Source organism: Acanthaster planci, linkage group LG01 (assembly GCF_054643075.1).
Source record: "Acanthaster planci isolate LZ-2023a linkage group LG01, COTS_SCS, whole genome shotgun sequence".
NCBI classification, from domain to species: domain Eukaryota; kingdom Metazoa; phylum Echinodermata; class Asteroidea; order Valvatida; family Acanthasteridae; genus Acanthaster; species Acanthaster planci.
The window spans coordinates 8,411,094-8,424,122 of NC_141777.1; the positions used below are offsets into that span (position 1 = coordinate 8,411,094).

Genomic DNA, 13,029 nt, shown 5'->3' on the forward strand with positions numbered 1-13,029 from the left:
GCTGAACGTGCAGAACGGTGCCCGTCTTTCCCCAAGAGGGAAGGAATTCTGAGAGGGTGGGCCAAACCAAACAGCGCACGCGGACCGGACGAGCTTTTGTGGAATCTTCAGGGATCAGAACTCCGAGGGCTTTATAAGCGAAGACAAACAAACCTTGGCCTAATGACAACTGCACGTCAACAAACAATTTGCGGATCTTCAGTTCGCTAAAATGGCGCAACGTGTTATTTCAACGGACAGTTGGTACAAAATTACCTGAGCTACGCGTGAAGGGTGTTTTGGGGTGAAACTTTCCAGGCAAAAGCTGCCCAAGAGAGGCAGGTAGCTGTTATTTTGACCCAACGCTGAGCAAACTATGGGTATGAACAAATTTATCGTGCAGGCTTTTTCAACCCCCCCGGAAAAAAATTAGATTTGGAAATTGCGTGATGTGCTTTCAATGACCGAGTCAACCGTTCGAACGTTGACTGACAAAAGACAAATCTTCCGGTAAAAAAAAAACCAACTGGTAGCAGACAAATGAAAATTTAGTTCTTCGCCATAATCGGTCATAAAGCTATGAACTAGTTGATCGTCATTCGGCATCTCTCTTCAGGAACTGAATGATCAAGAGCACGACACCTTTCATTCCACAACAAACTTCACACTTGACCACTTTTAATGCAGACACATTTTGTGAATAATCTATGAAACATGTATACACCTTATGTAAAGACATTAGAAATAAAATATGTACAGTATAAGGTCAAGTGGCACATGAGTAATGCTCCCCCCGAAAAAAAAAAGTTAAGGAGACATACGGATGCCTTCTCTTTAATGAAACACTCAAAACATTCAAGGTGGTAAACTCTCTCAATTTCAAAGACCTACTATTGACGCAAGTAGTGTCATTAAGGTTAGGCTCTCTAAACTATTTGCTGAGTTTGATAACACTTCTTCCACGTTGTGGTTACAAGATGTAAATGGTAATTGTAAATGCAACCAACACATATATCTGAAAAGTTTGACGGCAAAATATTTCCTGTGTCCTACACGGCTACCCCCATTTGCGAATGCATAAAGCTTACGAAGGTAAGCCAAAATGATTGCCACCCCAGCTCATCACAAATGTTTTATTAAGAAACAAAATCAACTCCCTGGGGGAATTCTACATGTCGTGTTGGATGGACACACAACACAGGTGCAGCAGCTAGACAATTACAAGCCCGGTATGGACAGCTTGCATCTAAAAGGCTCTTGGGAACGGGGGAACAAAATGTGAATAAAGGAATCTGAAACATCTAGCGGCCATCTTTGCTTGAATGGAGACTTGAATGGGGACTTGTGAATGATGACTCGGATTTGTGTACATGAACAAGAACTTGCGTATGTTTCAACAAAGACGCCTGCTCTAGGTTATGGCAAACAGGCAAAAGATGGCAATCTCTACTGGTGACTTAACATAACTTCACAGTGGCTTGAGTGAGAGTCTAAATGACTGAATTCCCCCCCCCCCACCATTCCTATGCCATGAGAATTATTGGATCACGCGCTAAGCTTGCCCCACTGCCCTTAAGGGTGCTGGTGACAGCCGATGACTTTCATAAAAACTTCTCATAAGTGTGCTCAGCCATGAGCAAAGTAATGAGGCCTAAATCAATGCACACAGAGTCTGTGTGCAAGTGCCATGTGCTCGCACCACCAAAAAAAACATGACTCTCTCCAAGGTGAAGAAAATTACTCTCCAGTGACGACTGGAAAGAAAACAACCTGGTTTGTTGAGATGAAATCAGGCTTAAGTGATGTCCTCTGCTGGGCGTTGGACATGAGCATAATCACAGGCGGGTGTCAGAGTGATTTCAGCAGGCTTTGGGTTGAATTCCGGGGGACCAACTTTTCAATATTCCGTTGCTCCACCACCTCTCTCCCCCTTTTTTTGAATGTGAACTTTGACTCCCAACGAATTCCAGAGTGTAGCCCACTACGACCAAGACCACGTGAGCATCACAAGTAGACATTTCTTTGCCATACACTGGATTTTTGTTGATGGTTTCCTGGACTCTTTATCTTCCTTTTGCTACGCTAACCCTAAGCCCAAAAGGCCTCTGAATCTGTTTTTCATAGAGCAGAGAAATGATGTGTGGACTTGGACCAGTCTACACAAAGTCTTCACTGCCTGCGTTGTGTGGACATCTTTTGCTTCCATGTCCACACAAGGAAAACGCATGTTTGTGCATCCCAGCGTCTTTACGGCATGCCTTGACTGGCCAGTCCGCTTTGGGACTGTCGTTCTCAGTACTACGGTGGAGAAGCTTCGGGGGTCAGATTTAGAGGATGGAGAAGTGTTTCTTGAGCTGTTCCAGGAGCTCCTTAGAGTCGCAGTGATCGGGGTAAGCCTCGATGGCCTTCTTGGTGGCATTGTAGCTACTCTGCAAGTCCCCAACCTGATGACAAGAACATACAGGAAATTCAGATCTAAAATAAGACAGTGATGGGTTGAGAGAAACTAACTTTGGATCAATTTTCTTCCACTTCGTCTGGAAAAAGCACATGTAAAATATGATGACTGCTGAAGTTCGTGCCACTTCCCATATTTTCAGTCTACAAAATGGGCTCCTTTCAGAAGTACACTGCAAAGAAACCCACTCCAGTATCTGACAGATTTTCCAAAGTCGCATCAAAGACATTGTTTCTTGTACATTTTCTGTTAACAAAATTATGAGTGAGATTACTTTATGATGACGTAGATGTCTACAGTAAGTAAGAAAAGAGAAAAAGAACAACTCTGATTACTTAAATCAAGGAATTAGGTTTTGTTTTGATTAGGGGAGATTGTGAAGTTTGTGAACTTACCTGATCTGAGAGGGTAGCAAAGTTGTAATGTGGCTCAAACATGTGTGGTGCTAACGACTCTGCCGCCTGGAAAAATGCTCGTGCCTGAAAAGAAAAACATGCCGTATGATGAAGTGGCCTGCATACTCATTTCAAATCTGTTAATGGAGAGTGTGAAGCTGTGACTCGTGACCAGCAGGTCAGAGGTCCAAATCCAGCTGCTGTTAACCACTTCCTGCCGGGTGACCCGTTTTTGAGTACATAGGCTTTATATGCAGAGCCGGCGAGCGGAACTGGGACAAAAGAGTTGGGCCTTATAACAAAAGACTGTGTTCAGCACAAAAGACTGAGCTGCTGGGCATTACAGACATTTTTTCGCTCTCAATAGTGGAGATAATCCAGCTTTGTTATGAAATAGTATACCACGGTTTGAGGCATTTAGAGGGAGCCGATTACCACCGGGGACAAAAGCTCTCCACCTCTGCAGCGATGAGCCACACAGCACCGCTGCACGCTAATCTGGCCCCTATTGAAAAGAGGTCAGCAGTGCACTGTGCTGGTTTCGGGAACAAAAGAATCTTACGTAACACTGCACAATCTGGGCTCTTTTTCCACGGCTGCAGGCCAGGCTGAAATATTCAAAAGTTAATGAAGGTAACTGTCAGCTTTAGAGTAGTGCCCAAAGAGTCCTTCATGTGGGTATAAACGGCCATTAAATAAAATGATGAATTTTGGAAGAATTTTGAAAACAGAAAATCTTGAAAACGACCCGGCATCTTGTCTTGCTCAAGAAAAATCCACCCAGCAGCAAGTGGTTAATATGTTGTGTGAACCTGTGACTCGTGACCGGCAGGTCAGAGGTCCAAATCCAGCTGCTGTTGATATGTTGTGTCCACAGGGAGGCCATTTTACCTCTCCTGTCTCTCTCTTCGTCAAGAACCCTTTGACAATGGCTGCAAGGGTGCATCCTACATTTGCCTAGCATCCCATCCAGAGTGAACAGAAATATTTTCAACTATTTCATTTCATTTCAATCCTTGGACAAACACATGTCTGATGAGTAATGTCCGCCTCAGACACTCTGTACTTCCAAAACTAACCTACTAACTACTAACCCCAAAATATTTCAAAATTGGTGGTTTAAACAAAATGGCTGGACACCTAGATAAAACTAGCTGAAGCAAGCAGGCATGTACATAAAAAAAAATCCCTGTGACTAGTTGCGCTTTCAAATAGCAGGGGATTAACATGTTCACACTGTCACTTGATTGGCACGATAAGGTCTGAGCTAAGTTTTGCAGCACTGCCAAAACAGAACCCAAAGCGAGAAGGTGGAAAGAAGGTATCTGACCTGATCTAGATGACCCTTCCTAAGCTCTAAGACGCCCAGGTTATTGTAGGCCTCAGCATGGTCGTTGTTAGATACCAAAGCCAGCCGGAAACTCTGAAGGGCCAGGCCGGTGTCCCCAATTCCCTAAAAACAAAGAGGGGAATTGTGGGAAAAATAGAAGCGAATTCAAACACTGCGCACCATTGGCAGGCTACCACAGACACGTCATCATACAAGTATTCCGGAAAAACTTGGCGTCCGCATGCCAAGTGGTATTCCCGTTGCACAGACTAGGCAGCGTTTACATTTTTGACATGCATGATTTACGTTCAAACTTTCTTTACTGCACATGTTTTTTGTTCAATTCCCAGTGGCCTGAATACAATCCCAAGCTATTACTTCAAAGGCAGCGCAGCTGCACGGGGCCAACTGATTATCATTCAGTGAGAGAACGAGCTGTTGAAACCCCCCTCAGTTGGCCAGGGTAAAATGAGGTTGCCTCCCGCTTCCCATTGAGGCCTCTTCTAGAGCTTACCACGGCAACCTGTCCTATGTTGTACCAAATGTCGGCCGTCACTAGGTCGTTGTTGGACAGTGACAGGGCACGCTCAAACGTGCTCAGCGTCATGTCGTACTGCTGGGCGTAGAAGCAGCACAAGCCCAGGTTGTTGAACAACTCCGCATTGTACACGCCCATCTGCAGTAGACGCCTGCAGACGAAAGTGATTCAAGGAAATAAGTTTGGGTAGAACTCCCTGAGGCAAGGGTTAATCCAGTAATTGCTCAGTTCACAACCAAACGTTCGGCTTTGTATATTTTGACTGTTGATTCTTTGGACACTCGCGATAACTTTTAAGTACTCCTTACCGGCAAGGAGTCAGGCTGGGACAGATTTTAATTTAGCACCGAGTGCACAAGGGCCACGAGCTGGACCAAGAGAGGGCGCAATTTTCCCAGCAACGTAGGCTCCTTTGGTTGGAACTGCACTTCACTGGATCACAAACGACTAAGAAATGCAAGCGTTATGGACGCGTCGCTACCAGCAAAATGAACACTCCTGACCAACATGGCTCTTTTCAACCAAATGAGAAGGATGCTTCTGCTCAAGGCAGATTAAAGACCAAACTTTTCCACAGAAATCAGTCAAGCACGCTCAGCATATCCCACATGCCAAACTTGCATGAACTTGTGCAAGCCACCAAAGGCCCGTCATTCCATCTCTTGTTCCAGCGGATCATTCAGGGCCACGTACCTGTAGTAACGCAGTGCTATCTCTGGTTGGTCCGTGTAGAAGTGGTGGTTAGCAATGCAGGCTATGGCCTCCACGTGGGTGTTGTCGTGTTGTAAGACCAGCTTATAGAACTTGACGGCATTGGTCATGTCGTTCAGGCCCTGAAATGTAAATGATTGTTATGACAGAATGTAAGTTTTCAGTCAAGTGTGATACACACAAGGATTTGAGGCACATTTTCATAAACATGCTTTCAGTGCCCCTCACCCCATCAATTTGAAACTGTAGTGGAGTGAGATGCAGCAAAGAGATTCGGATACGGAGCAGACCAAACAACTTACATGTGGAAAGGTGGCCAAACTTCCAGTACTCTGGCATTGAACATTACAACAGTGTTTAAAGATTAGGAGAGACTAAAAAGCAACAGTTGAAACAACTTGCTGTAGATTGCTTGCTAGCTACACGGTGACCTAAAATACGAATGCAGAAAGTTTCAGAGGGCCTGATTTTTCAACCCCAGGGGGATTTTATCAAAGGCAATCAAAGATAAAAAAAACTTTGCCTTTGAAAATGACTCAAGCTAGGATCCAAAACTCAAGCCCTCTAACCTTTTCAAAAAAAGTCAACTGTGTTAAAGGACAAGTGTTCTGGAAATTATCTTCGCAAGGCCTTGGTGAGATGTTGGAAACACTTCAACTTGAATTTCCAAAAAGGCTGCATCACTAATCTTCCACAATGTAATTTTTCTCATAAATTTTGTCTCCACAAATTGAAGTAACTGATAAAAAATAAGGCTCCCAGGAAGGTCTGAACTGCAATACTCCAAGAATTAAACTTAATACTGACATCATTATATATACCTCCCATTTGCCCTAGCGTGACATATGAAAAGACCATTAACACTTCATAGCCTGACCTCGTATATCCTAGCTATGCCCGTTAGGAGAGTCGTCTCCCCTGGGTGCTTCTCCAGTCCCTGCTTGAAGATTTCGATGGCGGTCAGCGGCTGGTCCAGACGCACGTAGACCTTGCAGAGGTACAGGTAGGTGTCTACCATCTCCTGCTGCTTCAGGGCCGATTTGAACTGCCGCTCTGCGTCGCGGTACAGTCCTAGCCTGCAAATGGAAGGAGTCTGTCTGGATGAGGGCAGGGCTTCATCTGTTCGGCCTACCTTCCATGTGGTCGCAACAGTAAGCAAGATAAAGATGCAAACAGATGGCTTGCAATGCCATTCTGCCCAAAATTTGATACATAATTCCGTCTGAATTCCAAAAATGTTCACATGAAATACAGTTTTAGGTCACGGTGGTAATAACCCTTCTTGAAACTAAAGTGGCACTTCAATTTGATGCATTTTACTTAGTGGCCAGCTATTCTGTTGACAATTGAGGTTTCATTTTTCAATCTTAAGGAGAAAAATGGCCCAAATACATTATACTCAAGTAAGAGAGATATCATTGTATGCCTTTGTATGGGGCTACTCCAGCAAACAAAACAATTTGCTAAGCACAGATATATGCTTATCAATGAACAAATAATGTAGGTTTAGGAGTGTAATGGGAAGAATCGTTTCTCGAGGTGACGGACTGAAAGTTCTACTCCATCAGATGAAGCAAAGGACAAAAGACCTTTAGAACTGTCATCAGACGAAACTGTTCTTCGATTGCACAAATGTGAGACATCCGTGATTTGTTTTATACAAACTTAAATAAATCATTTGTAAACTTTGTGCACAAGTCTCTGTGTTACTTGGTCAGTCCGAAGTAGAAACGCAACGCAAAGTTCATGCAAAAACAGACAATCCTGTGTGTCTTTCTATCATTTGATAACCTAATCAGTTTGTTTCTATTACAGAAGCATCTGACAGAAGATAAAATGTTATCAGTGTTTCACAAATACTGGTACTGCCCCAAAAATTGTGTGTTTGTGTGCAGAACTCAAATGCGCCGGCCAAGTGCACGCACGCTGTTCAACTTTCTTTCTGTGCATGGAGAGAAGCGAGTGTGCATGCTGCACATTGGCACAGTACGCCAGGATAATCAACGGCCATAACCAATGGTCCCTCCGCTGATGATACCAAATGATTCATGACACGTGATCGGTGACCCGTCAATCAGATAACGGGGATTTATTTAGGTTCTGTACAAAAAGCAGGTACCCTGCCAACATGGCACGGAATGCATGTTATCTGTCCCATCACGTACAATCACCATCACTGGTTGTTGCAGATGTGGGAATGGTTCTCAAGCCAACAATGTTTACTTGAAACCTACATATGCCGAGCTACAGGCTGTGTCCGAATTGCTTGGCTGCGGCTTGATATTATGCATGTGTCTATGGTATTGACAGTAGCCACTTCCCATAGAGTCAAGTGCAATATTAAGCCACAGCCAAGTAATTCAGACGCACTAATATTTTCAGCTTTGTGGATCTACACATTTGGTTCCTGACCTGTAGTAGCATTTCCCCAGCTGAACTTTCCACCACCAGTCTTTGAAGCCACATGCCTCCGTGGCTAGAGCTGCCAGCTCCAGAGCGTTGCGGACGTCGTTCTCGTGATGGAAGATGTACTCGAACAGGGGCTGGTGGTGAAAAGTTACAGTAAGTGTGATCTGCTGGTCTTTGACATGGTAATATATTTATAGTGTCCCCTTGAAGTATTGGTCTGTGCCTTACAAGTAACTGAGTTATAACCCACACCTTCACTGCATGAGAACTCTATGCACATACCCTGATTGATGACAGGATTGTTCATGTCAGGACGCCAAAAACTCGTGCACAATTAGCTGACAATGTCCCCAGTTCATGTATTCTGTTTTGCAGACACCAAGTGCCTATGCATTGGGAAGCACATCAGGACTACACCATTCAGCAGTACACCGTCCATGCTGTCTCATAATTACGTGGCATTATGATTGTGTTCATGGTGGTATCGCTTGGATGCTTGGGACAGTCTGTGATGGAAGTCATGCAGAAAATTATCTTTGCCCTAAGTGTGAAATGACTCAGAAGTCGGCAGACCTGCTTTTGATATATGCCAATGCATCAAGCTTGCAATTTTGAATTCAATAGAAATTATTGACTTTTTCACCCAGGCAAAGTCCGCATTTAATCAGGATGTCAAACCGAGACATCACAAAGGGCCTTCTACTGCTCGGATGTCCATGAAAAATGCATCAACGATGACAAATGCCCACAAGACTCTTTCTGCAGTATCCAGCTTTTTCAAATGTTTGTTCATGCTTCCGCTGGTGGGAAATGGACTTAGCTCAGGATGGTGAGCCTACTATGCACTGACCTTGGCCAGGTTGGGTCTGGCTGCGTACTTGCTGAAGTTCAGCCTTGCCAGGTTAATGAAGGGACCGTCAGGGGTGGAAAGCATGGAGGCCTGGGCAGTCAGAGAGGAATATTGAAACAGTTTGTGCCTCAAACTCACAAAATGAGTCTCAAGTCCCCCCAGAAAGACCGTTGAGATAATAGCCTAATCTCTAAGATAAAGATCTTGCACAGTGCAAATCATACACAACCGTCATTTTCTTTCACCCACTTAATGTCCATATTCATCAGGATGCCAAACTGAGCAACACATGGAAACAAAGAGCTCAGTTTCCTCTGTCTAATGCAAACGACGGCAAAATTACAGAAAACAATGGCATGGCGGCTCATTTCCAGGACACAGTCAAATTAACCTTTTGAAGGATAAGCAAGATGCACTCTGCTAAAACTCCGTCACATTGTTCTGTCCAGCGCTTTCTGGATACCAAGATAAGTGGACAGAGTGTCAAGCAGTTGGATGTTTTACGGAGCAGTGCAATAATGCTTCAAGCCTGGTTCCAAATGGTCAATTGGACTTATCAAAGCATCTATCCTTTGAGGTTGAACTGTGGTCTTAAACTTAATCTGTCATTTGAACTTGCCCCAAGTGTCCAATCTACCAAAATTAGGAGCCTAAGGATAAAGAGGGGAAGGGAGACATTGCGTACACCTGTTGTACAGGGTGAGGGGAGTTCAAAACAATGTGTGGGTATGCGGAGTGCTTATTTTCCTTTTAATAACTACCATAAAATTAATGTACTTTTTCACATTTTATACACCTAACAGGATCAGCTGTGACATATGTACAAGTATGTTAAAAATCACAGTAACTCACTTCCATTGTTATATCTTACCAGTCACAGACAAACACGTAACACGTACATGTACACAGGGCTGGGAATACAGTTGGAACCCTGCGCTAACCTTACATACCTAGCGTGGACTTGTGAACAAAAGATGTCCACGTAATGAAGGAAGGGAAGACGTTCTGTGGACTTATCCATGTCCACAGGACGTTCCCCTTCATTGGAAGAGAAGTTTAGAGGCATTTGAGGGTCAGGGTTATCTGATGTAAAAGGAAGAGGAACAGTCAAGGAATCCTTCTACAAAAATCCGGTTGAAAATCCTGTTCCCAGTTCAAGAAAAATGACTATTATCACTGAGTTTATTTAACTGCATGAAAAGAGAAGAATTTCCACACTAGGTGTGCAACGTAAGTAGGAATGTGTATGCTGTGTGTGAAAGAGGGGAGGTTCTAAGAAGTAAGTCACCATTTTGACGTACAGACTTGTTCTTTACACTCAAACACATGGTTCCATCTGAACTTACAGTTCCCAGCCTGACATATCTGCCCGAAGCGCTGGTGACAGGCCGGGCGGTGTGAGCTGTCCGAGGGGTGCGAATGGCTTGTTCCATGGTCCCCGGCCGACCAGACTGGGTGCCCGGCCGGACGAAGCCGCTCAGGGGCCGGCCAGACTGGGAGAGGGGGCGTACCCCGGCGCTGGGGGCTCCCTGACCCGTACCTGGTTTCTTCAGAGAGGTGCCCGGCCCTGTGGGTGATCAGACATTCAGAAATTAAACACAAGTTAGCGAAATGAGAGACTACGGTGTATTAACCCTAACAGTCCCAAATCCTCCAATTTCAATACGATTTTACATACACCCTTGGGGTTAGGGTTAAAGAAAGAAACACAGGACACAGAAGTACACATGAACACATCCGAAAAAGTAACCATTTTTTTTCATGAGGCCCTACATTATATTCTTACAATCCTACAGAAAAAAATCTAGTACACCTTAACTGGTCTTTCCTTCCACACATTCTAATATCTCACATTATAATACCACCAATATTAATGACGCAGCACGTAATTGCCGAGAGAGACGCATGCTAACTAGTCTAGATGATTCCCTATTATCTGTGAGGCTCATGACCTTTGGATGGAACTTTAAGGTACAACTTCCTTATACCGGATAAATCATTGGTTAGAACCCGAGGAAAATCCATTTCTGAAGTACGGCAAAAAATATGCGACAGCCTTTGCTTAAAGATCTGCAGAGGATTAAGAACATAGATTGCGTAATGTGTACGAATGGCACAAAACAAACATGCAGGATGCTGACACTGCAGACGAACGCACGGGAACTGCGGAGATCATTCATTTTTATGGCAGGTCCGTTCAAAAGTCGGTTTCTCTTCCTGAAGGACTTACGTGTGACTTGGGCAATGGTGTTGTCGTCCATCAGCATCTCGGCAATGCCTTCTTCATCTACCTCAACCTCATCAACATACACCTGTTCCGTCAAGGCTCTCATCTTCAGTGACCATGCTGCCTGCGGTCCAACCAACATGGTTAAAATAGGGTGAAATTCAAGGGCTGGAAGGTACCTACCGGTAGGGGTGCACGTCTTTTGGGGGAATGGTACCGAAAGCCAATGACTTAAACTTGTACATGGGCCATGTACATTTTGTAAACCTAATCAGTCAACCTCATTTTGTCGGATCCAGTCATAATTGCTATTGATCGTTACTAAGGGAATAAATGTGTGCTTGGCCGGTCTTAAACCTGTGTTTAAAACCAGCTCAGAAGAATGGACGTGACTAATGCCCAAGCCACAAGCGTGGCCATTATCAGTATCCAGTCTCCTAAGACCACCAGCCAAGCACATATTTATTCCATTCATAAATACCTTTTTAGTCAGAGAGTCAAAAGAAGTCAATATATGATGGATTTCCACTGATTCTGTTCTACAATTTTACTTTCATTTTCTCAAATACCCCATTCATTTTATGGTATATTCCTTGTGCAAATTGTCCAAAAGCATAGATCTCCTTATATGGATTTGGCGCGCACGTGACAAGCCACATGCACACAGATTCTTGACCAATCAGAATCGATAAAACTGTCTCGTATCTAGGTGCCAGCGGGCATTGTCACTCAGTTATGAAATTTAACAGTCAAGTTGCACGTTGCTGAACAGGGAGACTGTCTGAGGTATTCATGAATACGTTTTACCATGCGCCAACGAACCTGGTCGTAGGGATTCTTCTCCAGCAACTGGGTGCAAATGTTGATGCAATCTTCAAATTTCCTCCGACGAAACAGGCTGTAGGCCATGTACATGGGGTCCATGCTGATGACGAGTTGGCAGTCCTTTTCACATGTAGATCGCTGGGAGATGAAAACGGGTCCTCATCAATGGTCAACTGCGCTGTAACTATGACCAAGCCACTAAACAATCATTCATGTGCATGGGACATGGAATTGATGAATGTCATCTGGGCATGAAAAGGCAGTAACTTTTTTCTGTACCCCATATTCGCCATTGGGCAAGAATCGAACCACTTATCATTGGCTCAAACAGGACACGTCTCTTTCCCTCTGTGATTATAGGCATGAGTAGAAACTTATCACAGGCATTGTGAGGGGAAGAGACAAGGGAGCATTTGTCGCCCACCTCACAAAAATTTAAAAAGAAAGGGGAAAAAGAATGAAAAAAACAAGCAAACAAGTCAGAGTAGCAAAGGATGGGAGGGAAGAAAAATCATTGACTGGTGGAGTTGTGCCTTGATAGCATTGACCAACTTCAGTGCGATTCGACCAATTGTAATAAAACTTCCATTTGTAGGGGGAAGGAAAATAAACAGAGACACAGGTAGGAGCCACGCTGTGATTGGTCAAGCTACCGGTATCTTACAACTGACAACGATGACTTTCAACTGACATGACTGACCATTTACTGTGAGTCTTCAATTGTGGGTAAGCAAATATCAAGTAAATTTCATAGTTTTAACTACATGTACCTAAAAGATAAGCGAAATGGTAAGAGTTCCATTATGAACATCACTGATTTCTCTGTGCACTGTTTATTAGCCAGCAAATAGTGATAACATCCAAGAGAGTCAAATTAGCAGCAAAAGTACTAACCTTATCACACGTGTACATGTACATTGTGTGGAAAACTTTTTCTTCTTGTTTTCCTGTCACCCACAGATGAAAGCCGCACTGAGATTGGCCAAATTTGTTTCCATTCCAATGACCAATCATAGCTGGCTTTCATTTTGATGGTGGACAAGAAAACAAAATGGAACAGATAGGAGCTGTGTTGCGATTGGTTAAGCTGCTACACAACTGACAGTTATTGAGAGTGCTTGTTGCTGATTTTCTGTAGTGTGGATGGGCAAAATACTCATGAATTTCACCATTTTAATAAGGATATCAAGTGCATAAATTTCACACATCTTACTTCAAAAAGAAGGCGTGTATGAAATTTTGTTGCCCAGTAGCTGTAAAAGTGTAATGGTAGAGGACGTTGGCACAATCCAAACAGCCAAAATGTG

At 43.8% G+C, this 13,029-nt stretch overlaps 1 protein-coding gene across 4 annotated transcripts in view; it reads right to left on the reverse strand.

Moving 5' to 3' along the window:
• Positions 1-622: 622 nt before the first annotated feature.
• The window catches only part of LOC110979278 (tetratricopeptide repeat protein 8-like), a 112,366-nt gene continuing 99,959 nt past the window's right edge, over positions 623-13,029 (reverse strand). For 2 of the 4 annotated variants that reach the window (XM_087144177.1, XM_022234933.2), the window contains exons 2-12: positions 11,720-11,906; positions 10,901-11,021; positions 10,017-10,237; positions 8,671-8,760; positions 7,824-7,954; positions 6,289-6,487; positions 5,394-5,533; positions 4,677-4,851; positions 4,163-4,285; positions 2,833-2,916; positions 623-2,423 (exon numbers count right to left, since the gene is read on the reverse strand). In XM_087144177.1, the coding sequence (XP_087000303.1) occupies positions 2,307-2,423; positions 2,833-2,916; positions 4,163-4,285; positions 4,677-4,851; positions 5,394-5,533; positions 6,289-6,487; positions 7,824-7,954; positions 8,671-8,760; positions 10,017-10,237; positions 10,901-11,021; positions 11,720-11,821 (1,503 nt within the window). In that variant the 5' untranslated portion in view covers positions 11,822-11,906 and the 3' untranslated portion in view covers positions 623-2,306. The remainder of the gene's footprint in view (positions 2,424-2,832; positions 2,917-4,162; positions 4,286-4,676; positions 4,852-5,393; positions 5,534-6,288; positions 6,488-7,823; positions 7,955-8,670; positions 8,761-10,016; positions 10,238-10,900; positions 11,022-11,719; positions 11,907-13,029) is intronic. The other 2 variants (XM_087144188.1, XM_022234936.2) reach the window with 1 other exon arrangement.